General features: G+C 37.6%; 1 protein-coding gene across 3 annotated transcripts in view; it reads right to left on the bottom strand.

Moving 5' to 3' along the window:
• MED13L (mediator complex subunit 13L) overlaps positions 1–27,181 on the bottom strand; it is a 321,531-nt gene that overhangs the window by 216,899 nt on the left and 77,451 nt on the right. The window contains exon 1 of one of the 3 annotated variants that reach the window (XM_026456566.2): positions 5,638–6,119. The exons of 1 other annotated variant lie outside the window; for it this stretch is intronic. In XM_026456566.2, the coding sequence (XP_026312351.1) occupies positions 5,638–5,668 (31 nt within the window). In that variant the 5' untranslated portion in view covers positions 5,669–6,119. Of the gene's footprint in view, positions 1–5,637; positions 6,121–27,181 lie in introns of those variants that run through there. One more of the 3 variants, XM_026456567.2, reaches the window with a different exon arrangement.

Below are 27,181 nucleotides of genomic sequence, written 5' to 3' on the forward strand. Positions count from 1 at the left end.
CATTATTATTTGAGATGTTTTCTAAAGTGTAATTTTATTTACTTGGTAATCATACTATTCTTACTGTTTTTAAGATAGGCCTCTTTCATTAATGATTATCTACCTGAGTAGTTTAATTCCGTTATTAAAAATATACAAAAAGGTAAATCTGACCTATGAGGAAAAAGGTAACACATTAAAAGAGTTCACTGTAATACTCAGAAAAAAGTCAGTGTAAGGAAAAGTATTTAGTAACAACAATCTTAAATCTGTTATATCAATTCCTTCTTTGGAATTCCCAAGAAAAATTTTTTTTTAAAGACAGAACCTCACTCTGTTGCCGAGGTTGGAGTGTACAGTGGCACAATCACAGCTCACTGCAGCCTCAACATCCCGGCCTCAGGTGATGTTCCCCTGTCAGCCTCTCAGGTAGCTGAAACTATAGGTGCACATCACCATACCCTGCTTTTTTGTTTGTTTGTTTTGGTAGAGACTGGGTTTCACCATGTTGCCCAGGCTGCTCTCAAACCCACGGGCTCAAGCAATTTGACTGCCTCAGCCTCCCAAAGAGTGCTGAGATTAAACCACGCCTGGCCTCCCAGTCACAACTGTTAACAGAGGTCACAGAATTTTCAGCATCAGTTCCATAGATATGTATTATGTATATGATGGTCAGCTATTACAGTATTCTTTGATACTCCACCAAAGACTGGTAAAAGTATTTTTTATATTGAAATATTTGCAAATATCTGTCTGTACTCTTTGGCAAATAATTTCAATTTTTTTCATAATTTGGAGGAGCCAGAGTCCTAAGGAATTGAGGAGCAAACTCTTCTTTGAATTGAACTGCAAAGCTATGTACCAGACAATTCTGAAAATTAAAGTCAATTTTGGAGCTTAGTTCAACTGCATAACTATGAAAAGCTATGCATAATCATTTAAAATGAAAAACAGCAATTTCCCCACTCATATTAAAAGTATCCAACATACAAACAGAAGAACATGAATATTATCTTTGTTAGCAGCAAAATGAACACTCTAATCCTGTGATACTTTTACACTGTTCTTACAACCCACTTACCTTGTCTTCACCTCATAGTAAAGAATTAAGTCTGTCTTTATTTTCCTCCCACTAGCCTCCCGACAAAGGACAGTGTCTTAAGCAGTATCCAGCAAATATGAGGAATTCCAAAATATTTTTGCTTAATTGAACTGAATATTCGCTTCTAAAATATGGTGACTGCTTAGAGTCTGCAAGACAGTCTGACATGAGAAATTAATCTAACACCTTTTTAAGCACACTCTGAATATAAAGACTGTATTAAAGATTATATAGTTACACTGTTAGCAAATCAAAGTGTATAAGAATGAATTTGTGCCATGAATTCATGTTTCCCCTACCCATTTTGAATAGTGTATTCTAATTTTCTCCACTGAAGCTGCATTTTGAAAATATATTCACAAATATAACTTCTGTGTAAAACAAAAGTAAATAGGAAACAGTGAAAGCAGAATACAGTTATTCAACCTGGAAAGGTACTGGATAACTCTGGTTATACTTCTTAATGAATTAAATCCAAACTTTTAAGTTAAGAACTTCTTACCACAAAAGAATTAAAAATTCGACAATTTACCTGTGTGTGTGTATGTACACAATTTTTTTAAAGAAGAGTATTTTGGTGTCAATAAATACAAGAGATTATCTTTTTCTTCCTTAACTTATATTATAATGTAGAATCTGGGCCAGGCACAGTAGCTCACGTGTGTAACCCCAGAACTTCTGGAGGCCCAGGCAGGAGGATCACTTAAGCTCAAGAGTTTGAGACCAGCCCGGGCAACACAGCAACACCTCATCTCTACTAAAAATCAAAACAATTATCAGGCATGGTGGCACGCACCTGTAGTCTGTAGTCCCAGCTACTTGGGAGCCTGAGGCTGAAGAAGCGCTTGAACCGAGAAAATAGAGACTGCAGTGAGCTATGATTATGCCACTGCATTCCAGCCTGGGCGACATGCAAGACTCTCTCTCCAAAAACAAACACTCTATGAAGGCATTTCAAAGCCAAACAGTGGTGTCAGATAATGGGGACATTCAGGTACCTGAGCAGTGAATAACCTTTTTTTTAAAGGTTACAAGAGAAGAGAATGGAAGAAAGAAAAAAAAAGAGAAGGGAGGAGAGCCAAAGAGATGAGGTGAAAGCCTTACATACAACCCTACATGGATGGATACGGCCATTCTCCATGGGACAGTGCCTCATTAGATAATTAGTAGTTGTTTGCCCAAATACAATCAGCTATATTCTGAGTCTGTGACCATGTCTATTAAAAGGAGTGTAAGTAACTACCCAAAAGAACTGTAAAAAATTCCAAAGACATACAAATAACACCGGTAAGATGCTGGTCACATCTCATAAATTTGAATTTCCTTTATTTGAGAATCTCTACAATCCAAGTGACTTACTTTGTGGTGTTTTGCATTTCAAAATTGTTGCAATTAATTAAGCTAAGAGGTAAAGGTGAAAAGATTTCACCTTAATCACTGTGGCTCAGCGGCACTGCCTTGGTACTGCTGGCATCCAATGGCAGGAGCCAGAGATGCTGCTGAACACCCTATAATACACAGGACAGACAGCTCCACAAACAACATCCAGCCCAAATGTCAATACATGTTGAGCATTCCTAACACAAAAATCTGAAATCCAAAGTGCTCCAAAACCCAAAACTTTTTGAGTGCCAACATGATACCGCAAGCGAAAAATTCCACAGCTGACCTCCTATGACAGGCTGCAGTAGTCAAAACTGTTTCCTGCATACAATTATTTAAGGTGCTGCATAAAATTAACTTCAGGTTGTATATATAAGGTGTATATGAAACATAAATAAATTTCATGTTCTGACTTGAGTTCCATCCCCCAAGATACCTCATTATGTATACGCAAACATTCCAAAATCTGAAAATTTCCAAAGTCTCAAACACGCCTGGTCCCAAGCTTTTCAAATAGGGGACACTTAACTTGTAGTGCCAAAATTAAGAAACTGTGGCAGAGATGAGGTATGCAGCTCTTAAGTCCCTCCAGATCTACACGAGATCCCGCCCCCTTCAACTACTAAAAGACACAGTTCCTGCAATTCTAACTGCTCACTACTGCATCTACTCACCTACAAAAAAGGCAGAATCGTGATTAAGCGGTTTCAATAGATTTTTAAAGTGATATATATAGTAAGATATCTAAAGTCTCAATGAAATCTAAAGGGCTAGTCAAAGCTGTAACAGTTCTTCCTTACTATATAATTACATTGTTTATATGTGATAGAAATTTCTGAGGAACCTGAAAATGAGTTATTTCTTCTTTTTTTTTTTTCTTTTTATGAGATGGAGTCTTGCTCTGTCACCCAGGTTGGGGTGCAGTGGCATGATCTCGGCTCACTGCAACCTCCAACTCCCAGGTTCAAGCAATTCTCCTGCTTCAGCCTCCTGAGTACCTGGGATTACAAGCACATGCCACCACGCCAGGCTACATTTTGTATTTTCAGTAGAGATGGGGTTTCATCATGTTGGTCAGGCTGGTCTCGAACTCCTGACCTGGTGATCTGCCCACCTCGGCCTCCCAAAGTACTAAGATTACAGGCATGAGGCATCATACCCGGCAAAATGAGTTATTTCTTAAACAGAAAACAGTCCCCTCAAAAATCTAACCTGTACACATCATTTATAAATCCTCTTTTAAAAAAAAGTCCGCAATCCAAGTTTTAAAAAAGAAACAATTATCATTCATTTAATCTTCTGTTCAAGAACACACAGGTCATCGCCAAACCTACATTTCCTTTGCATATCAGCCAACTGGAATCTGGTACTGGCAAGTTACACAACAGGAATACATAACACTCTTTACTATTATCCCAATAATTTCTTTAAAGTGAATCAAAGTTTGTTTTTTTGTTTTTGTTTTGTTTTTTTGAGATGGCGTTTCGTCTTGTTGCCCAGGCTGGAGTGCAATGGCGCGATCTTGGCTCACCGCAACCTCCGCCTCCCAGGTTTAAGCAATTCTCTGATCTCAGCCTCCTCAGCAGCTGGGATTAGAGGCGCATGCCACCACGTCGGCTAATTTTTTTTTTTTTTTTTTTTGCAGTTTTAGTAGAGACGGGGTTTCATCATATTGGTTAGGCTGGTTTCGAACTCCTGACCTCAGGTGATCTGCCCACCTTAGCCTCCCAAAGTCATGGGATTATAGGCCTGAGCCACCGCACCCGGCCATAAATCAAAGTTTTAACTAATGATTGTGAGTTGGAACCAAATGAGAAAAACCTTAAGACATTTCTTCAATTTATGGTTTTGTTTAAAATTGGAGCCCTACAAGAATCTCACAACAAAATTTTCTTTTAATTGCTTGCTTAAACATACTCCAACTTCCAATGCTGAGACTAAAACCACATTGCAAACTGCTGTTTCCATAGTGAGGTTTGCGGAACTGGAAAACTCCACAGGTCCAACCACCTTTCACTATTCTCCACTTGCCTCATGCCTTCTCCCTCTTTCGATTACATTGCCAGTCATTATAATCACTCCTGTACACATGTCCCCACCTCCCTTGACCCTCTCTCATCTAAATCCAACTCACAAACCTAATCTATGCCTGAACCTGTGCTGTTGAATATGGTTAGAAAAAACCCAAACCCATTCGAACTGGTCTTACTTTAATTAATAACCACAACTCAAGTGGGCTCTTGACATTGCACAGAAATCAAATCACACTTCCCTAAGCCCTTCCCTTAGCCACTCTCCTCCATGACTAACCATTTTCTTAGGCATTCTCCACAAACCTCTGACACTTCTTCTCCTATCTTTGGTCTCAACTGATGACCTTCCTTTTTCATTGACATAAACCACTGAAAGAGAAATTCCACATTCCACATCTACCACCTATCAGCCTTCGTACTCCATACTCTCTCCTTTCTCTTATTCTAGAGAAAATACATCCTTTGCTCTTACCTGTTGCCAATCCCCTACACTTCTGTACTTTTTCCCATTTCCTACAGCTTACTGAAGAACACTGCTCCAGCAATTCTACTCTCTCTCACTCTCTCTCTCTCTCTGACATGTCAATTTCTCACTCACTACTGTATCAATCCGAACAGAAAGCAAGGGAAAAGTAGAAGGGTGACAAACTTGGAGACCCAAAAAACACAATTTGGAAACTAATGCACTCTAACATTTATTACATGTTTACTCTCCTCACCCCAAAATCCTAGCCACAATTCAAGAATGCCCCCCACCCAAGTCTTCCCTCCCACCTCCCACCTGAAGTTCCTGTGGGCACTTTCAGAGCACTTTGATCACCCTGCTAACATGCTGCTCTTCATGTACTACACAAAGGTATGCAGCTTGTCTCCGCTCTTGAGATTTTAAGCTACTTGAGGTTAAAGACTGTTTTAGTAACCACACAGCAGTCAGGCAGTGAATGTTAATCAAAAGAAAGAATGAATGTATTTTTGCATGTATTTCTTAAGAGTTTACAAATCTGAAAAAAAAAAAAAAAAAAGACCAAAAATTGTTGAGATAAGCTGATTTAAATGTACCGAAGCCAAATTTTAAAAGGATCAGAGAGAAATTTGAAAACAACAGGAGTTCAGAACTGACAGCAGTTTATAACATCTTACCTGGGTCGAAAATACTGGGAAATAAATTCATAGTGGTTAAAGCTACTCTGCAGATTATATGTGTGCCAAAACTTGAGTTTTACACAAACCATGCTGTGGCCAAATAATACAGTTTTCAATTGGAATATCAGCTATGAGCAACTTCTTCAGTTCAGTGATACTCAAATATCAGACTCATCAGCTACGCTGTAAAAGGCAAATTCACAATGTCAGTCTGTATAACTGAGTTACGGTATAAAACAGCATTATAAAACATATCAAAGTAAAATGACTAGTACTACCAAGAATGACGTCTGATTTTGAAATACCAAATTTCTGAATATCTCCTTATAAAATCCTAAACTGACAATTCTTAGCAACTATAAACAAACATGTATTTTGATACTAAGACCATTAAATCAACTTTGTATCACAAGTAAAACCCCCTTTAAGGTGAAATGTCATTTTTTAAAGACAAACCTTTCAATATGCTCACGATATCTGTTTATTTTAAAAATTTTACAGAATTCGGGCCGGGCGTGGTGGCTCAAGCCTGTAATCCCAGCACTTTGGGAGGCCGAGACGGGCGGATCACGAGGTCAGGAGATCAAGACCATCCTGGCTAACACAGTGAAACCCCGTCTCTACTAACAACTACAAAAAACTAGCCGGGCGAGGTGGCGGGCGCCTGTAGTCCCAGCTACCCGGGAGGCTGAGGCAGGGGAATGGCGTGAACCCGGGAGGAGGAGCTTGCAGTGAGCTGAGATCCGGCCACAGCACTCCAGCCTGGGTGACAGAGCGAGACTCCGTCTCAAAAAAAAAAAAAAAAAAAAAAAATTTTACAGAATTCAATGAAATTAGGTAGCACTGCATTTTTAGAGGCAAGGGGGGAAAATCAACATCAGATTATTTCCCTAAATTCTTGCGTAGAAAAAAATGGTGTGTGGGTGCGGGTAAAATGAGATTTTAAAAATGTGTGTGTGTGTGTGTGTGTGTGTGTGTATGGGCTTCCTTGACAAAAAGATGACTGTCTTTCAGATAACCAGGTTATGATGAAATTCTGAGGTTTGTACATTACACTTAGTGGAAGCCAGCAAAGCTCCAAATACAGTTTACAAACCACTATGCCAACTCCCTTTAATCCTCATTTAAGAAGGATTACCACTTACAATCTAACCTCACTGTGCCACTGTTCCAGTGGTGAATCCAATGAACTGATTTTAAACAAACACGGGGTTTCGACAAATGTACTATTCATTAGCTACAGAGAACACAACGAAGAAGGCTACTTCAGAAAGGCAGAACCCCTCTGGTAAATTTGCCACAATCTTTAGTTAAACCTTAAACTTTTAGGATAATTGCAATCAATCTGCAGTAAATTCAGTGGATGATATTCTATTACAATATTAAATAAAGAAAGCAGAAGCAAACTAGCAGTTACAAAATACGGATAGTATCCAAAATAAAGTTTTTTAAAGTGAATAAATGGAGACTATACTTTCAGGAAATGTGGGGTTTGTACAACAATGAAGAGAGGGATGTGTTTAGCTAAGTGGCAACTAGCCAATGTCTCACTTTGAATCAAATCTGTCACTGAAATGAGGTTTTCCAGGAAACAATAAGAATAAAAAAAAACTTTAAGCTTGTTCAAAGAAACATAGCTTAAGAAAAAATTTCGTGGCAAATCCTCAAAATGCCAGTAAGGTAACAATAAACCATTTATCCAACCTGGAATGCGAACAGTTTTTGGAGATGTCAATTATACCAGACCTCTAAGTTGCAGGTCTGAACTACTTTTCTGATGTCAAATATTCACCCCACTTAAAAAAAAAAAATTAATAAAAGCCATTATTTTGATTTAAATCACATATCTAAAAACCATTAACTATTTATCACTTGAATTGGCATTCTCAGTTTTACAAGAGAACCAAAAGTCATTTCTATTAAAGTTTCAATACAGTGTATGGCTTATTTGACAATCACTACCAAATATTTTATGACCTATGCCTGCTGGAGATAGTATTGTGTATGGTGGTGGAATTTTTCACAAGGACCCAGTGTTTGGATTTCAAAAGAATACATTTAGAAATATATTCACAGGAAGTGTCTGTGTTAATGAATCATAGAAGTTCTAAGAAAATCCAACAATCTAAAATATTTGTTTCATACAGCAGCAGACAGCAAACCACATAAATTATATCCAAAATGTACACCAAGAAATGTTAACAAACATCTTTATCCTCGAAGTGCCTCATTTGATAAAAATTCATAAAATCAGGGTTTATTTAATCAAGGTATGAAAGACTACAAAATCTTTACTACTTACAAAGTGGTCAGTAGAAAGCAATATGATTGGATAACCAAAGGAAACCAAAAATAAACATCTTTCTTATTTTTTATTAGAATATGAATAACAAGACTTACTTGATCACTATAACACAAGTTCATTCTTTTTTTTTTTAATCTACATTTCAGAGAAGAGAGGACATAGATTCATTCTTGAAGTATAATTTCCAACACAAAATTTTACGAGACTCTGAAGATCTTTGTAATAAGACTGTAACTGCTATTAGGTAATACCTGATGAAAATCAACAGGAATGCTGACCATGACATTAACAACATGCAGAATCCAAAATTCTTTAGTATACTACTCAAAGCCCTCAGTAATCTGGTCTCATTTTACCTTATTGATCTATTTCCTGTTACTCCTGGTAAGCCACATTTAATTTACTAGAAAAATATCAATTTTTTTCATCATATGTTTTTTTTTTTTTTTTTTTTTTTTTTTTTTCCTGAGATGGAGTCTCGCTCTGTCACCCAGGCTGGAGTGCAGTGGCGCAATCTAGGCTTACTGCAACTTCCGCCTCCTGGGTTCAAGCGATTCTCCTGCCTCAGCCTCCTGAGTAGCTGGGATTACAAGCACACGCCACCATGCCCAGCTCATTTTTTTGTATTTTTAGTAAACTCAGGGCTTCACCATGTTGCTCAGGCTGGTCTTGAACTCCTGACCTCGTGATCTGCCCACTTCAGCCTCCCAAAGTGCTGGGATTATAGGCTTGAGCCACGGTGCCCAGCCCATCATATGCTTTTCTTTCTCTATGCTTTTATTCACTCTATTCCCTTCTCCTGAAACAAATACTCTACCTCTTCCTTTCTGCATTTCATCATACACTTCTTTCAAACCTCATCATTTTGAAATACGATCTCCTCCTCAAAGTCTTCTCATTCCCCCAAAGCAGCAATAATTGCTGAATTAACATAGCATAGCTATAATTATTTCATAAAACATTTTATATATAACATTTTACTTAGTTGTATATCTTTATGTTTTCTCTCTCCTACTTGACTGGAAACTCTGCGAACCGATCACACCTGCTGAATGAAAATAATCAACTGATTGAACCTAAAGTCAGAAGAGATTAGACATCAGATTTACAGAAAGAAGCAAAGTCTTCCTACACACACCACTGGGGGAGAAAGGGTGACAAAACACCTCAAGTTCTATACCTGCTTTTTTATGCCTGTTTATGGGCTTTATTACACAGCAAACTTTTTTTTTTCCAGGAATAATTTATTTAGATCCAGTAAGTTAGAAGACTTGAAATATCATACTTAATTGTCACAGAAATCCTGAGGTAGATGTGACACTAAGTCCACTATACAGCCAAGGAAATTAAATCCCAACTGGTTAAGTAACCCATACAACATCTTTACAGTGAGGAAAATGGAAAAGCTGGTACTAAAGTCCAAGCTTTGTGAAACTTGGTTTACCATTTTTGTTTCACTACACCACCCTGTCTCTGGACAATCAAGAGCAAAAGGTCAAAACCTAAAATACAAAAAAGGGTAGACACATACACACTAAAGAGCACAGATCCAATAATAACCTTTATAATCTCCTCTAGTTCTAAAAGTCCATATTTAATGTACCACTGTTGTTCCTCTCAACAGCAACCTAGAAAATGTGTTCCCAAGTTCACGCTCTTCCATTCAAAATTCTTTCTCTTAACTAATCAAACCCATCTTTTCTACTGCTCTCCCAAACAAACCTTCAACTCTAAACAGCTGCTTCCTGCTATGCCGCACACAGCATGTATATTAATACCCAATGCTTTGAACTCAGGCAGCTAGCACTTTCCTACCCACACTTGCCCCGTGTTGTTTTTGCTGAACTGCCTACTGCCTTAATGACTCCAGCTCACCAATTCCAGGCTATTACCTATAAAGTGAAATTTTGCATTTTATTACAGCTATAATGTGGTCTATTTTTTCTATGGAAGTCAATACAAAATAGTGGTTAAGACCAAGGACTATGGAGCCAGAGCCCCTCCTCTCTCACTTACGTGTTCTTTGGTTTGAGAGATTACTTGACCTCTCCATGCTTCAGTTTCCTGTCAATCAGCAGGAAATCATAGTATAGTCCCTACCTCACAGTAATGATAAAATGAGTTCATACATAAAAATTGCTTTGAACAAAGCCTGACGCACAAATAATGCTCCTATGTCAGTGTCTATCATTGTCATTTCTTCCAGTATCATGGTTTAATAGACTGCCTCAGAACTATAAACTATCCCACAATGCTGGACACATATTGTTTTATGTAGAAGCTATATATTAGTCATATGCTTTTAAGTCTTTCCCCACAAAAATTCAATTTATCAGGTTTTCTCTAACATATTTATTTTATAATGCACAAGAGTATATCCTAAAATTATATTTCTATAATATAGAAGATATAACTATGCTAATCATAGGGGATGTCTAGAAGTGAATATCTGCTCCATTAAATCTGGAATCCGTACTGACCCAACTGTTCCATTTAATCAAACACCATGCAAACTATTAAGAGCTTCCTCTGACTTTAACAGCCAATTTCCCAGAGAAAGAGCAACTCACTACTAAAAGATCTTAATAACACACAGGGCCTAGAGAGTATTGCCTTTTTTCTTTTTTTTTTTAAGTTTAAAAAAAAAAAAGACTTTTCCTGTCAACAGAAATCAATGAAAAGCCTCTTGAACACAGCAAGAAGGTAGGCTTGATTTTAGCCACAATGTAAGTCCCTGCAGAACTTCAGAGTGCCAACAATAGTGTCACTTTTCTCACTCATTCATTGGATTCGTTTGTGTTTCTTCAGGACTACAATAATCTGTGCAACATTACTGGCTCCTCACCAGTACTACATTTTACATTACATAATTAACAAATTATAAAAAAAAAAAAAATCACCGTCCTGTCACAGCTGCTATTAATCCTGAAAAGAAATTATAAACATAAAGGAATAAGTTAATTATATTATGGCTAACAAGACCAATTTTACATTTCTACAACTGTGTTTTTGAATACTTTGAGCATAAGTATTCATGTAAAAAAAGTACAGGGAAAGAAATCTACACCAAAATTAAAGGATCCATTGTTCAAAGATGCTCAATTTTCAACTTACAAAGAATGGAAATAGTCATAGAAACAGATAGTGATCTCAGTTCAAATCTTACATACCCAGCAATATATACAAATACCAAGAAGCTAGGTAAAATAGCAAATGAGTCCCTAGCTAGTAAGGGGGAAAGTAATTCACTTATATTAATTTCCAATTAAGTTTTAGTTTGTGTGAGATAATCACAGATCCACATGCAACTGTCAGAAATAATAGCAAAAGATTCAGTGTACCCTTAACCCGGTTTTCCCAATGCTAACTCTTGCAAAACCATAGTACAATATCACAACCAGCATATTGACACTGATACAATCAAGATACAGACCATTTCCATCACAAGAATGCCTCATGTTCCCCTTTTATAGTTTCACTAACTTTCCTCCCACTTCCACCCCTCCTAAACCCCAACAACTACTAATTTTGCTGTATCTTTGTCATTTCAAGAATGTTACATAAATGGAATCATACACTGTATAACCTTTGGGATTTTATTTTCCACTCAGCATCATTTTCTGCAGATTTATCCAGGTTACTGTATATCAAGATTTTGTTCCTTTTGTCACGCAGTAGTATTATATTGCATGGATATACAGTTTGTTTAACCTTTCATCTGCTGAAGGAGACCTGGGCTATTTCCAATTTAGGCTTTTACAAATAAAGCTGCTATAAACATTATGTATAGGTTTCAGTGCAAACATACGTTTTCACTTCTGTGGGATAAATATCCAGGAGTACAACTGCTAAATCGTAGTTGGCATGTTTTGTTTTTTAAGAAACTCTAAACTGTTTTTGTAGACCCTCCAGAAACATCCTCTCCAGCATTTGGTGTTGTCACTAATTTTTCATTTTAGTCATTCTGTCAGGTGTGTAATGAGAGTTCATTGTAGTTTTAAATGGCATTTTGGTAAAAACTAATGATGCTGAACATCTTTGTATGTGCTTACTTGCCATGTGTACATATCTCTTCATGTCTTTTGCCCATCTTCTAATTGTACTATTTGGATTTTTTTTTTTTTAAATACTGTGTGTTGAAAAATCTCTATCTATTCAAGTACTAGCTCTCTGTCAGGCATGCGGTCTGCAAATATTTTTTCCCACTCTGTAGCCTATCTTTTCATCCTCCCACAGGGGTTTCTTGCAGAAAAAAGCTTTAATTTTTGATAAAGTCCAATTTATCTTTTTACCGACCATACTTTTGGTATCAAAGAACTATAATCCTAGATCCCAAAGATTTTTTTTTTTCCCAAAAGTTGTATAGTTTACTTATTCCATTTAGTCTGTGAACTGTTTTGAATAAACTTTTGCATAAAGTTTGGGACAAGTCAGGAGACATTTTTTGGACTATGGATGTGCAACCACTCCAATAGCAATGGTTGAAAAGCTATATGTAGTTTTTAGAGTTGTCAGATTTAAACCTAAGCAGTTTTTTGAGTAATTATAAATGGTACTGTATTTTTAATTTTTGTGTACACATGGTCATTGCTAGTATACAGAAATTCAACTGATTTTTGTGTGTTTATTTTGTTGTACTCTGTGACCTTGCTGAACTCACTCATTAGTTCTAGGTGTTTTTTGAGGGAGGGGAGGAGTTTAAATAGATTCCCTGGGATTTTCCAGGTAAACAGTCATGTTATCTGGAAATTGGGACAGTTTTCTTTCTTTCTGATCTGTATGTCGTTTATTTCTTTTTCATGCCTTATTGCACTGGCTAGAACTTTGGTATTACATTGAATAAAAATGGCAAGAGTGGATATTCTCGTCCTGTTCCTTATCTTAGGGAGAAAATTATTCAGTTTTTCACCATTAAGAATAATCTTAGCTATAGGATTTCTGTAGATGATCTTTATCAAGTTTCATAGGTAGAATTTTATCAAGTTCTCCCACTACAATTTTTCTGACATTTTTAAAATCATGAATGGATGCTTATGTTTGATAATCATCAATGGATTATTGTGTTTGATGGATTGTTATGGATTATTATGTTTGATGTTTGAACTTGACTTTTTCAAAATCTGCAAAGGAAATTAATGAAGTATTGCTTTGAAACAGTTTTCAATTAGGTTCATTCTTGTTAATTATGGAGCTTCTGAATATAGAAAAATTGCTCACTACATCAAATCTGAATTAAAACACATTCCTCCTTATTATGCAACATATGCCTTACATCAACAGCTTCAAGCCCTATTTTTTTCAGGAAGCAATCCAAAACACTATCATTTAGGCAACTTGTCAAACAATCTCATACGTTTGGTTAAATCAATGAATCAAAACTAAGTACTCCTTTGCATTTCATGCTTTTAAAGGTTTACTTGTTTTAGTTACAGCATAAATTGTGATGTACAAGTACTTTGTAAAAAACATGTGAAAACAATACAATTTGACCTTGTCAATGCAAGTATGAGATTTTCCTATTCTGGGATGTTTCTGTTGCTTACCTTGAAGATTGGGGCTGGGCACAGGGGCTCACACCCGTAATCCCAGCACCATGGGAGGCCGAGGCGGGTGGATCACCTGAGGTCAGGAGTTCCAGACCAGTCTGAGCAATATGGTGAAACTCCCATCTCTACTAAAAATACAAAAATTAGTCAGGCGTGGTGGTGCGCACCTGTAGTCCCAGCTACTTGGGATGCTGAGACAGAAGAAGTGCTTGAACCCACGAGGCGGAGGCTGCAGTGAGCTGAGATCACATCACTGCACTCCAGCCTGGGCAAAAGAATGAAACTCTGTCTCCAAAAAAAAAAGAAAAAGAAAAAAAAAAGAAAAATTACTGCTTGGTTCAGTCAAGAAACAGTAATTTCCAAATACTTCAGTATTTGGAATGTAACAGTAACATCAAATACTTCAAAGAAAATTCTACCTTCTAACTACTATTTATTTACAGTTTATTAAGTATATTGGTGCTCTCAAGGATCAGTACAGGGTAACAATAGTCAAACTCTGAATTTAAACACGCATCTATTGTTGGCGTTTTTTGTTTTTGTTTTTGAGGCAAAGTCTGACTCCGTCACCCAGGCTGGACTGAAGCAGCACCATCTTGGCTTACTGCAACCTCCAGTCCCTGGGTTCAGGCAATTCTCCTGCCTCAGCCTACCTAGTAGCTGGGATTACAGGCGCCCGCCACCACGCCCAGGTAATTTTTGTATTTTAGTAGAGATGGGGTTTCACCATGTTGGCCAGGCTGGACTCAAACTCCTGATCTCAAGCAATCCACCCGCCTCGGCCTCCCAAAGTGCTGGGATTACAGGCATGAGCCATAGCACCCAGCCACATGTATCTCGTTTTAACTATCAAATGAAAACATTAGAATTTTTTTAAGGGCATAGAAATATGCATTTTGCCAGGCACAGTGGCTCATACCTGTAATCCCAGCACTTTGGGAGGCCAAGGTGGGAGGATCACTTGAGCCCAGGAGTTTGAGACCAGCCTGGGCAACACAGTGGGGCTCCATCCCTAATTCATTAACTAATTAATTTAAAAATCTAGATTTAATTAAAAAGTACTATAGCATCAAAAGTAAAAAAGGCAAATTATTTTCAATCACCGAGGAACTATCAAAGGGAAGGCAAAGAAGAGAATACACACAAACTATTAATAATCTTTATTCTACCTAAAATGATATTAATCTTCTTAGTTAATAATGACCATAGATAGAATGTAATTAAAATGAGTGTGCTAAAATATTACTATCCAAATGCTAGGAAAGCAGATGATAGTTAAATTTTTTAAAGATGTAACGCCCACTAAAACAATGAGAGCAATAAAATGAACTAACTTCCAGGGCTACGGAAGGGTGGTGGCTTTTGCCTTTGTACAACCAGTGCCCTGGACCCACATCTCCCTTTCCATGAACAGACCCCACCCCTTATGTAGCCAAGCATTCTCTTGCCTCCCAAATGTCATGGCATGTATGTCAACATTTGAAAACTGCCAACATAGTTGGAGAAAATTTAACTGTCTAGTATCTGTTAGTTATATTTGTTTTGAAGAAAAATGTAACAAGATTTCTACCTGCTTAATCTAAGACATAAAGGAGAAAATATGAATATAAATGCAAAAACAAAACTAATAAATGAAAATTAAAATCTCTTAAACACATTTAATAGGAGGGAAATAAAATCTCAGTTAACAAAATACACTTTATTAGTATAAAGGTTTTATTCTCTGTAACATCACAGGACTTATTCTAGGGATGCAGTGCATCCTTAAGTCACATTAGATATACCGGAAACATAAATATGTCAAAGTGTTTATACCAACCTACTCAGGAAGCTGGACAGTTCAAGACTCTTCCACTTACAGGACAGTAACAAGAACAATTTAAGGAATAATTTTAAAAAAAAAAATCCTGACCCATATTTCTAATACTCCAATAATCCCACCACTTTGGGAGGCCAAAGCAGGAAGACTGCTTTAAGTTCAGGAGTTCAAGACCAGCCTGGGCAACACAGACAGACCCTGTCTCTACAAAAAATTTAAGAATTAGGCAGGCATGGGCCAGGTGCAGTGGCTCACACCTGTAATCCCAGCACTTTGGGAGGCTGAGGCAGGCGGATCACGATGTCAGGAAATCAAGACCATCCTGGCTAACACAGTGAAACTGCATCTCTACTAAAAATACTAACCAGGCGTGGCTAAATGCACCTGTAGTCCCAGCTACTCAGAAGGCTGACGGAGGAAAATCGCTTGAACTGGGGAGGCGGAGGTCGCAGTGAGCCGAGATCATGTCACTGCACTCCAGTCTGGGCAACAGAGCAAGACTCCATCTCAAAAAGAAACAAAAAAACAAAAATTAGGCAGGCAAGGTAGGGCACTCCTGTAGTCACAGCTACTTGGGAGGCTGAAGTGGGAGGATGGCTTGAGCCCAGGAGTTTGCAACTGCAGGGAGCTGTGATCATGCCACTGCACTACAGCTTGGACAACAAAGCAAAATCCTGTCTTCAATAATTTTAAGTTTTTACCCTGAAGCTTATTTTAGAAATAATCAAAAATATTTTTCAATATAATAAAAGTATTATATTGTCCATGCTTTGTCTTAAAAACAAAAAATTTAAACTTTAAACTCAAGCACAAATATCAACTGAGAATAGGTCTACATATTAACTTACTGTTTTAGAAGTAACTTGAAATGCAAGTCATCTAATTATTTTTCAGCATTTCCAAAAAAAATTCTCAAGTAGTTTATCTAAATGCATTATCAAATCTAGTCAAGATGAAGATTTAGTGTGAAGTAGAAATCTCTCAGAAAAAAAAAAAAAAATCCTAATAATCACCAACACCTCCCTTTCTTTGTTAAAAAGAAAAAAAGGTAAGAATTTCTAATTACTAATAATCAAGAGTTCCCAAAATTAAAGGAAAAAGCACAAAGAAATGAAAACTACATATCTGCTTCTCAAGAGAAAGGAAATCATCATGGGAATAGTGACAATCAAGAATCGCATCCAGTCCAAAGGAGGAATGCAACTCACAAGTAAACTGATCACTGGACATCAATCTCCTAAGAAATACCTTTATGAATGAACTCAATGAGAAGCTAGTCAAAGGTTAAAGCTGATCACAGTAATTAGCAAAAAGACATTAACACAGTTCAATTTCACTATTAAAAAGCTCCAATTAAGTTTCCAGCCTTTCAACAATTTATAAAACTTTACCAGAACCTAAATAAGATAACTCAATCAGAATCTTTCCTATCTCCATTTGTAAAATCTTTCCTATCTCCATTTTTAAAAGAGATAGATGTAAATGAAAAAAGACGGGAAGACGACAGAAGGGTATTAAAACAAAAAAAAAGAAAAAGAAAAAAGACACCCCGTTTATACCCACTCCCCTACATTTTTTTTTTTTTTTTTGAGATGGAGTTTCGCTCTTTTTGCCCAACCTGGAGTGCAATGATGCAATCTCCACTCGCTGCAACCTCTACCTCCTGGCTTTAAGCAATTCTCCTGCCTCAGTCTCCTGGGATACAGGTATGCACCACCATGCCCCGCTAATTTTGTATTTTTAGTAGAGGCAGGGTTTCTCCCTGTTGGTCAGGCTGGTCTCAAACTCCCAACCTCAGGTAATCCACTCGCCTCAGCCTCCCAAAGTGCTGCGATTACAGGCGTGAGCCACGACTCCCAGCTACCCCCACTTCTTTTTATGTACAGGGCATTTTAGCAGGTGCGGTGGGCTCACGCCTGTAATCCCAGTACTTTGGGAGGCCGAAGCGGGCAGATCACGAAGTCAAGAGATCGAGACCATCCTGGCCAACATGACGAAACTCCATCTCTACTAAAAATACAAAAAATTAGCTGGGTGTGGTGGCGTGTGCCTGTAGTCCCAGCTAATCGGGAGGCTGAGGCAGGAGAATGGCGTGAACCTGGGAGGCGGAGCTTGCAGTGAGCCAAGATCGTGCCACTGCACTCCAGCCTGGGCAACAGAGCGAGACTCCATCTCAAAAAAATAAGTAAGTACAGGGTATTTCCTAATCATAGTAAAAATCATTCAGGACTACTTTATCTACAAATCCTCAATCCATCTGATCAAATTTACCTTAACCACATTCAAAAGCATCACAAAAACATTAAGCCCACAATGCTAAATAAACTTTGGCTGAACTGCATAAAGGGAAATATTTCTATGTTCTAGAGAATATGAAAAGATTCACAAGATTGTTTAAAAAATCAAAAGCTTGTTAAAAATAAAGTATCATGGAAATAAAATAAGCTAGCAATATTTTTTTTAATTTACTTGAACTTCCAATCAAGATGGCATCATAAATTGCTTTGAAAACCCACCCTGTTTCAAATACAAAGCAACGACAGATAAAATCCAGGAGAATAAATTTTAAAGACATACCTAACTAAAAAAGACCAGCATCACCATGAAACAGAAATATGTAACAGAGAGGGGGCAGAACGTATAGGGCTGCTAGGCTCTGGTTTCAGAAGGATACCGGTGGAGGCCTAGGTTTCAGATCCTATAGAAACAGGAATAAAAGTGGCCCACCTAAGATAAGGGACTGAGGCTGAAATTAGGCTGAAAATAAACTGCTACTAACAGCTGCCTGGGGGTAAGTAAGCTGTGTGGGCTTTCAGGAAGCATGTCTTCTCAGAAACTGAGTGCCTAGGAAAGTGAGAATACTAGGGCTTCAGCCACACTATCCCACTGCCTGGCCAACTGGAACAAAGATGCAGGTGTATCTACCATCAGTGGGAGACAAGTGCCCTCTGCTGCCAATCTAAGACCTTGGTGGGGGCGGGGGCCACAGGGAGAAGCAGTTAAGAAAAACTACTAGAAGGGACTGTGGGGAGCGGGGGGACGTCCCAGTCAAAGCTGTACTGTGACATAAAGAAAACGAATAAAAACACAGCAACTGAAATACAAAATCCCTTCAAACAAAACAGAAACAGAAAAGCCTGAAAAATACCTGAAAATAGTATGCTTAAAATTTCTTTTTTTGAGATGGAGTCTGGCTCTGTCACCCAGGCTACAGTAGCACAATCTTGGCTCACTGTAACCTCCGCCTCCCAGGTTCAAGCGATTCTCCTGCCTCAGCTTCCCAAGTAGCTGAGATTACAGGTGTGTACTACCACACCAGCTAATTTTTATATTTTTAGTACAGACAGGATTTTGCCATGTTGGCCAGGCTGGTCTTGAACTCCTGACCTCAAGCGATTCACCCACCTCATCCTCCCAAAGTGCTGGGATTACAGGCGTGAGCCACTCTTTTACTCTTATAAAAGAGTAAAATTTCTTTTATAAAGGGAAAAGAATCACAAAACAAGAAGTGAAACAAAGCTAGGTGGAAATGAAAAAGAATTTAAAAGCTAAAGAATGAATATTTTAACTTAAAGTAAGTTTTAAATAATTTCAAAATAAGCAATGGAAATGAAAAACTGAATAACAGATAAAGTGTAAACAGTAAAAACTGAAAAGGAGTTAATAAACTAGAAAATAACAAAGAATTTAACTAGAAAGTTGCAGATGCAAAGAAGTTTTAAAGATATATTATGGAGGCCAGAAAACAGTTTGACGATATATGTAACAGCAGTTTCAGAACAAGCAAAGCAAAGGGAAAAGAAAAAATTACACTGAATCATATATTATCCAGATCAACAACGTAACAAAGAAAAGTATAATCTAATGGAAATCTAACTTTCAAGTAGCAAGAAATAAAAAATCACCAGTTTAATTCATCCAGCCTAATTTTTAAATTATATTTTTTACTGGTGACCTCACTTTCGAGGGCCAAATTGTATATAGAATACATGCTACCCAAGAACACCACAAAGGTCCTCTGGGTATTTCCACAGAGCAAAACTGAAAAACAAGGCCAATAAATAAGGTGCAATTAACAACAACAGCAGCAAAAGTCTGACTGGCCCAGTCTTCGGCTGCAACTTAACAGTCCTTTAAATTCAGTTTCTAACACCCAGAGAAATGAGGCATGAGATAAGAGTGTGGCTGAAGCCCTAGTATTCTCACTTTCCTAGGCACTCAGTTTCTGAGAAGACAGCTTTCCAAAACTGTGGCAATAAAACTTGTGATTGGGGTAGAGGAGTACTAGAATAGTAGATTACAGAATTGAGTAACAGGCTTTCTTGTTAACTAAAACCATATATATAAACAAAAAGCAAACCTAGTGCCATCAACACAATTTACTCAATCAAAAGTATCTCTTAACCTTTCTCTCCAAATTTAAAATAGTCAGAAAAGTAACAAGGCTGATAATTTAGGCTGCATTTATATTATAAAATTTTAACTCTCTTTTTGATGGTTGAGCTGTGTCTACATAGCTTAAGAATCTGATGGTTTTATCTAAACTAGTTAAAATGTACAACTGGTTAAAGTTTTGTGTATTTTAAGGGCACTATCAGATTAATAAAAGTACATTAATTTTGGTATTATGCAGACATGTCTTCAAACTTTGAAGGCATTTATATCTAGTTATCTACTTAGTAATTTTTTTGATGGGAATACCTAGCAATGGGAATCTTTCAAAGATATATAGTAATTTGAACAGTAACCACATTAAGTCTGAAAACACCAACTATAAGACAGAACATCATTTCAGCGTCTCTCTCTCTCAAGACAAAGCATACTCTTTGCTGGTGATAAACAGCACATTCACTTTACTTTAGTCTAAGCCTCCAGCCATATAATCCTTAAAATTATATTGAGCTTCGGTGGATGAAAAAATACAGCAGCAGTCCTGCAGCCTAACTGCAAAAATGAAACCACGTACCCAGCGGAAGGGTTGGTCTCCCTAACTAGCACAGTTCAGTCAGCATCTATCTGACAGCACAAGAAACACACCACATGCTTTCTTTAGTTATCTGTAAATGTCAGTAGGACTCCGGCCCGCTGCCACAAAGAATCTCTATCTCTGTTCTCTGCTTTATCTCTTTGTCCATTCTTCAGTCATTTAGCACAACCACTACTCTATTTTCATCAGTAAGATGTTCTTCTGGGACACAAATGGGAGCTCCAACTGCTTCAAAAGCAGTTACTTGGCCAGGCGCAGTGGCTCACGCCTCTAATCCCAGCACTCTGGGAGGCCAAGAGTTCAAGACCAGCCTGACCAACACGGAGAAACTCCGTCTCTACTAAAAATACAAAATTAGCCAGGCATGGTGGCGCATGCCTGTAATTCTAGCTACTCGGAAGGCTGAGGCAGGAGAATCACTGAACCCGGGATTCGGAGGTTGCGGTGAGTAGAGATCGCGCCATTGCACACCAGCCTGGGCAACAAGAGCGAAACTCCGTCTCAAAAAAAGAAAAAGAAGAAAAAAAAAGCAGTTACCACTGCTAGCTAAAAATTATGAAAATTAGAAAGCAACACGTTACAATTTTTTAATCAAAGTAGTGTAACATTTTAAATTGGCATTTATCACCCAGCAATCCATTTGTTTTATAGAAAGCCAAAAGAATTTTAACATGTTCATATAAAAGCAAGAATTTCCATTGAAAAGAAATTTTTACAGAGGAGAACACTTACTTAGCAAACACCTATGAATGCACAAACTCATTAAGAAATACCAACAATAGTGTTTATGTATGGCAGATAACCAAAACATGGTATGTTGTTACTTTCCTTCCACACACCAAGAACCCAGTAATTTTTACTGCATATATATATATATATATATATATATTTTATTTTTAAAGTACCAGAGAACTACAAAGTTAAAAAAAAAAATTCTTTTTAAAGTATTTCATCTTTTCCACCTGCTTAGGTCTCAACTGTACCATCGATCTTATATCACAAGCTGTCCTCAACCTACCTTTTTCTCCCCTGCTGACACAAAATTCTATTTCAAGTGACCCAAGGGTATTCAACATATCCCACACACATACCACATACTTTAAAAAAAAAATTCATGCCTTTCTCGTGTCTTCTGCTTAGAGTACCTTTTCCTTCCTTCTTTCCTGGTGAAATCTAACTCTTCTTTAAAGGCAGTAATGCCACCTACATTTGCAATGTTTTCATCAATCCCAAACAGAATAAATTGCTTTTTCTTCTCTGACTCCCTACAGAAGTTTAGACATGCCTCTTCACTGAGACTTGTCTGACAACTCCACTCATGGGGTCAAAGGAGTACAGTGTTTCTCCTGGGAAGCACGGCATCCTATCAGTTAATGTTGCCACAACTTACAGTTTTATAATTACATCTTTCTTAGTGTCCATCGTCCTGCCTCTAACACCTCCACTAGACTAAGAGTGCCATAAAGAAAGGGATCCAAGAAATTCCTCTTACACTCAAAGATCTTATGACTTGCCCTCCACATAATAAGCATGCAAAACCTATTTGATGAATAACAACAACACTGAATGGACGGACACACTTGAGGAGAAATAGTAAAATGAATTACAGCTACAGCTTTGGAAAAAGATATAGATGCTAAGGAACCTAAGTCATTAAGTCTTAGTATATCAGAGTACAATTACAGAAAGTTAATGTCTCCTACTGCCTCTCTTTAAGGCCTGATTCCCAACCTCTCTGCCCCTAGGAACCACTGAAGTTTCTATGTCTACAGGTGGGCACACTGATTAGGGACTATAAAGTAAAGGTTACTACTGTCTGATCCATTTAGAGAAAAAGTTACCATCTTCTTACTTGCTTGTTCTTTCTCCTTGCTCTGGGAATCTAATACCGGCCACACCTCTGCAATTCCCTTTCCATTCTGGTCCCATTTTTTTTCTCTCGTCTCTTCCATCTTTTGTCCGGTATCAGCTTTTGCATGAGAGAGCTGGTCTACTTTATACAGTACTAGTCAGTCAGAAACACATTTTATTCTACGCAGTAAAGCAAGCTTTGATTTTAACAGACTTTGTAAATCCAATCTCGGCCATTTCTGCTTAAGAAAATCAAGAGAGTTTACACAAAAGTGATACAGCACACTTCACGCACACTTTATTTTTAGGTCAAATAGCTTCCTATTGCAAGATCCTCATCTGCAAGAAACACTAAGTCCTTATTTAGGAATACTAAATTGTGTCACCCTTGAGGCTTATGCAAGCTTATCATCTGACTTTTAAACATTTTCTATTTCTTAGAAAATACTCTGATCAAACACCTAAGTTTCTACTTTCAGTAAGCATGTAAAAGCATTAGCACTGATTGCCCTACAGCACTTTCAGGAAAACAGTTCCCATTTGGTTAAACAGTCATCAAATTTTAAGACCAGGAATCCACACTTTCTAAATACTACTTTTTTTTTTTTTTTAATTCAAACCTACACCAGGAGAAATCATTTTTTGGTCCAGTATCAAAATCTAATCTCCACCCCTCAAGAAATAAATCTGCCTTAACATCATACTTCCAACATTTAAAGAAGCCAATCAATTACAACTAATACCTTTATACACTAAAGAGCATCAATCAGAAGGACAAATTTTCTCAGGAAAATAATTTCGAGTTGAAGGTTATATGAGTATTTTGGACTGTTTTCTAGGAAATATAATTTAAATCAGCAGACAGCCAAAATACATTGTCATCGATGAATAGAAGAAGGAAAAGGCAGGGTGCCATGGTTCATGCCTGTAATCCCAGCATTTTGGGTGGCCAAGACAGGAGGATGCTTTTCAAAAAAAAAAAAGAGGAGGAGGAGGAAAAAGGAAACATATTTTAAATAGCCTATTTTTAAAAACATTACATGACTAAATTATCTTAGCAACGTAAGATTTCTTTAATAAAGTGCCACCAATCCTCTGCCTTTTTTTTTTAGTTATTGCATTTCCTTATTACACCAGGAAAAAAGTAATAATGGCCACAATGCAGTCATTCAACACTTCCAAAGCACTTCTGTACTCTGTACAATGTTAACAATCTAGTGTACTCACCTTTCTCATCACACATTGTAAGACATTAATATTCACAATAAATTTTCACACTTACTAGTAAAATACCATTTGTAGTTCAAAATAATTTGAAACTTCAAGAAAAACAGGTGAAGAAATGTACCCTTTCCTGTCAGGTCTAATTTGTGAAACTTTCTGAATTCACTCAATTAGCAATTGTTCAACTATTGTTGAATTACTTGACAGGGACTATGTTAAAAGTGCTAACAGAAGAATATACACATAAACTGTCCTCAATGAGCCTACAGCCCACAAGGAGAAAAAGAACGCAATAAGCAAAGTGTTCTGGTGCATGAAACTGGCAGTAGCACACACTGAGTCTATACGAAGCACACTTCAAAGACTCACTGTGCCTCAATTTATATTTTAATCAATAAATCTTAATTTTTTAATGATTAAAAATAGTTTATAAAATAAGAACACTACTCAGCAAGTTAAATTTTGTTAATACAGGGCTAGAGAGGTACAGAATGTCATAATAATTCCTATGACATAGATCAGATAGCTATTGTCATTGTAACTTAAAACAAGAGGGATGGTGTGAGCAAAAGGGCACATCTTCTGGGTTAAAATAGATACAGATCAGATCTGGAGAGAGAAGGTTACAAAAGAAGAACAGTCATCCTCAAGATTACTTAGTAAATACCCATGCTGGCCTTGAAACGTAGACATAATTCCAGATTGTAAAAGAAAACTGACTGTACAGAGACTAGGATCAAATGAATATAAAAATACATATCCACCAGTATAATAACAAAAAAAAAACAAGCCCCCATGGGATGTCACATGAGAGTATCTATCTCTACCAAAGTCTTAATTTTCTTTAAAGTCCTCTATCCCAAATTGAAAATATTATTTGAAAATGTTACGCGAAGTAGTATAGAGGAAAAGTCTTCCACAAGATTAGATCAGGTAAGCCTATGTACTATAATACCATATAAATCTTGGTCATTAATTCATCCAAATAAGGGTTGTAATAACAAATGAAGAAACCATGAGATGGATAAATTTCCTTAACTAAAAAAGAAATTACAAGGATGAAAGAAAAAGAATAAAAATAGACATTAACCCCAAGAAATAAAAATGATACATGTAGATCAACATCATAAAACATTTGATTTTAAAAATGATGATCCAAATATTCAACAAATCTATAAGCTGTGTCTAAAGAAAGGTAACTTATATGCACAGTCAGCAGCATAATTAATGCATTTAATAGCACATGTGAAGCAACGGACATCAAGGAGGCAGCAGGCTTCAGAGGGATATGTACAGGTGATATCCCTTCAGAGGGATATGTACCTCCCAAAATTGTACAGAGTTTTAGGAGCACATGTATGGGTGCTTTTTTTCTAGGAGACCATCCAAAGCTTTCTGTACATCTTCAAACGGGTGAACGACCTGAAAAATCTAAGAGCCATCCATATAAGACTATAAAGTTTCCAACATTACAAATATGTCTTTTCCTTGAAAATGTGCAATATAATACAGTAAGAAAATAAGTTCTGAAAAGAATTAGGTTAAAAGCAAGGTTAAAACAAGCTATCATCAAAACTCCATGAAAGTCTTTTTATGGCATTAAAGAAATACACTTCCTTCTCTTTGTAAGGTGTAAATTTGAAAATTTAAAGTTTTAGGAAACTAAGCTAGCTTTACAAAACAGATGTTGCCGCCTATGCCATTTAATCAATTCAAGTCACATTCCTAGAAGACAATATAGCCATCTGATGAGTTCAGCGTCAATGGAATGAGCCAAATCCACACAACAGCATTTTACAAAAATAATCAGCGGTTTAAAGCAGGGCATGTGCAAAATTCCTGAAATAACACATACATAATTCACTGCCAAACTCAGATCAATTCAGAATCTGCAGAGGCAAGAAGCATTATTATGGCTCTAAATCCATATTCAGTAAGGCTGTGTTCAGAAAGTTTCATTTCAATTTCAAGAAAATAAATGACTAGAGAAGCTCAATAATGATTTTGGCAGATATAAGTACCCTTCGTTCAAAGCAGAATCTTTTACAGAGCTTAAGATTTTTTAAAAGACAAAGAAAAACACCAACTTATAGGACCTAAGTCTTGAATTTAAGGATGAAATGTCATCAACTTGAGAAATATAACACTATATCTACTCAAATATTATAGCTATCCAGACAACAGTTAACGGCAAAACAGTACAATGGAAATGGCTGAAAAAGCACAGCCTTATTAGAGATCAGTTAGAATCACAATTCTAACTGCACCACCACAAAGCGGTATGACACTGAGCAAGTTACTTCACTGCCCCATCCCTCGGTTTACGCATTTTTAAATCTCCTGTGGCTGTGATGCACAAGGAACTCCCCTCTCTCTAAAATCCACCAACCCTTAACCTTCTTCCCCTGCCAGCCTCTGGGGTTCTTCACGGTCAGCATCTCCCCACAGATTCACTCAAGTCCTCCTATTCAATAAGGCTTCAGAAAAATTAAAAGTTGCTTCTCACAAAAGGCTTAGGAGAAAATGCAAAGTTAGAAGAATCTCAAAAATGTAAGAAAATCTGGCAAATGAATACAAGAGAAATCACAAAGTTTTACAAAAGCACTCCTGTTCTTACCAGGACTCAATACCTGGAAGGCAGATGAACGGGCTTTGCTAAAACTTTTCAGATTTATTTTATGCTTGCTTGCCACAGAAACCAACATAGGACCTTTTAGTCTGAGTTTCCTCTTATACAAAAACAGCGGGACCAAATTAAATCAGAGTTCTTCAAACTGTATTCCTCCAAATTATCGAGTTTCGTGAAGGTACCTCAGAGACCTCAGGACAAATGCCTCCACACCATCTTCAGGCAGGAATGTTAACAGTTTTCTATATGAGGGTTCCATGTAAGATTTGGTTTTACAAGTTTTGCTTATAAAAGGTTTGCAAATATTTACAAAAAAAATAGGCCTTAAACTTGTAACATTCTGTACATGTAATATCATCACTTTGTGGTGGTGTTTATTTTTCTCTACTTGATGCTAGAAACACAGTAACTTTTCTGAAGGTTTGTTTTAAAAGATGTTTTGGTTTTTTTTTTGAAATAAAAATAAAAATTAAAAAAAAAAAAAACAGTCCAGTGCTAGAGCTGGTGGTAAAAGTGAAGACATACAAGGAAAGACTAATGTTACCCCAAAAGACAAGGGTGAGGCTGGGCGCAGTGGCTCACATCTGTAATGTCAACACTTTGGGAGGCCGAAGTGGGCGAATCGCCATTGAGCCAGGCGGCCTTCTTGCAGCCCCACTCCTGTCGGGATGTCGGGACTGTGGGAAGACTGTCCGAGAGCCCCACCGCGGGGGGACTCTGCCGGCCTCCTTTGCCGGAGGCCGACAGACTTCTCCCGCACACCTTAGGTTACTAAAATAAACTTGCAGTTTTGCGCCTGACCTTTGCCTACTTGCTGGTTCTTTTGTGCTCGCTCTGGTGGTCTTAGAAAAACAAGACAGATGGTGCCGAACCCGGGAGGAGACCCCTCCTCAGGGCCCCCAGGGTCCGGGGAGCCTCCTCCTCCTCGTTCCACGCCGCGGACGGACCAGGACCTGAGACCCGCTTCGCTCACTCTCACGGCCTCTCTGGGGTAAGTGCCCTTGTCTCCTCTTTACCTCCCTCGGCCAGAAATCCTGCGCGGGTCCGAGGTCCATTTTGAGCCACCAAGTGGCTTGGGAGACCCTTGCAGGACGGAGACGTCCGCCTGAAGGTAATCTCCACTTTGGCTCCATGAGCCTCCAGTCTGTCTCTGCTGGTTCCAAAGGACGCTTTGAAGCCA

This window comes from Piliocolobus tephrosceles, chromosome 10, assembly GCF_002776525.5.
Source record: "Piliocolobus tephrosceles isolate RC106 chromosome 10, ASM277652v3, whole genome shotgun sequence".
Lineage (NCBI taxonomy): Eukaryota > Metazoa > Chordata > Mammalia > Primates > Cercopithecidae > Piliocolobus > Piliocolobus tephrosceles.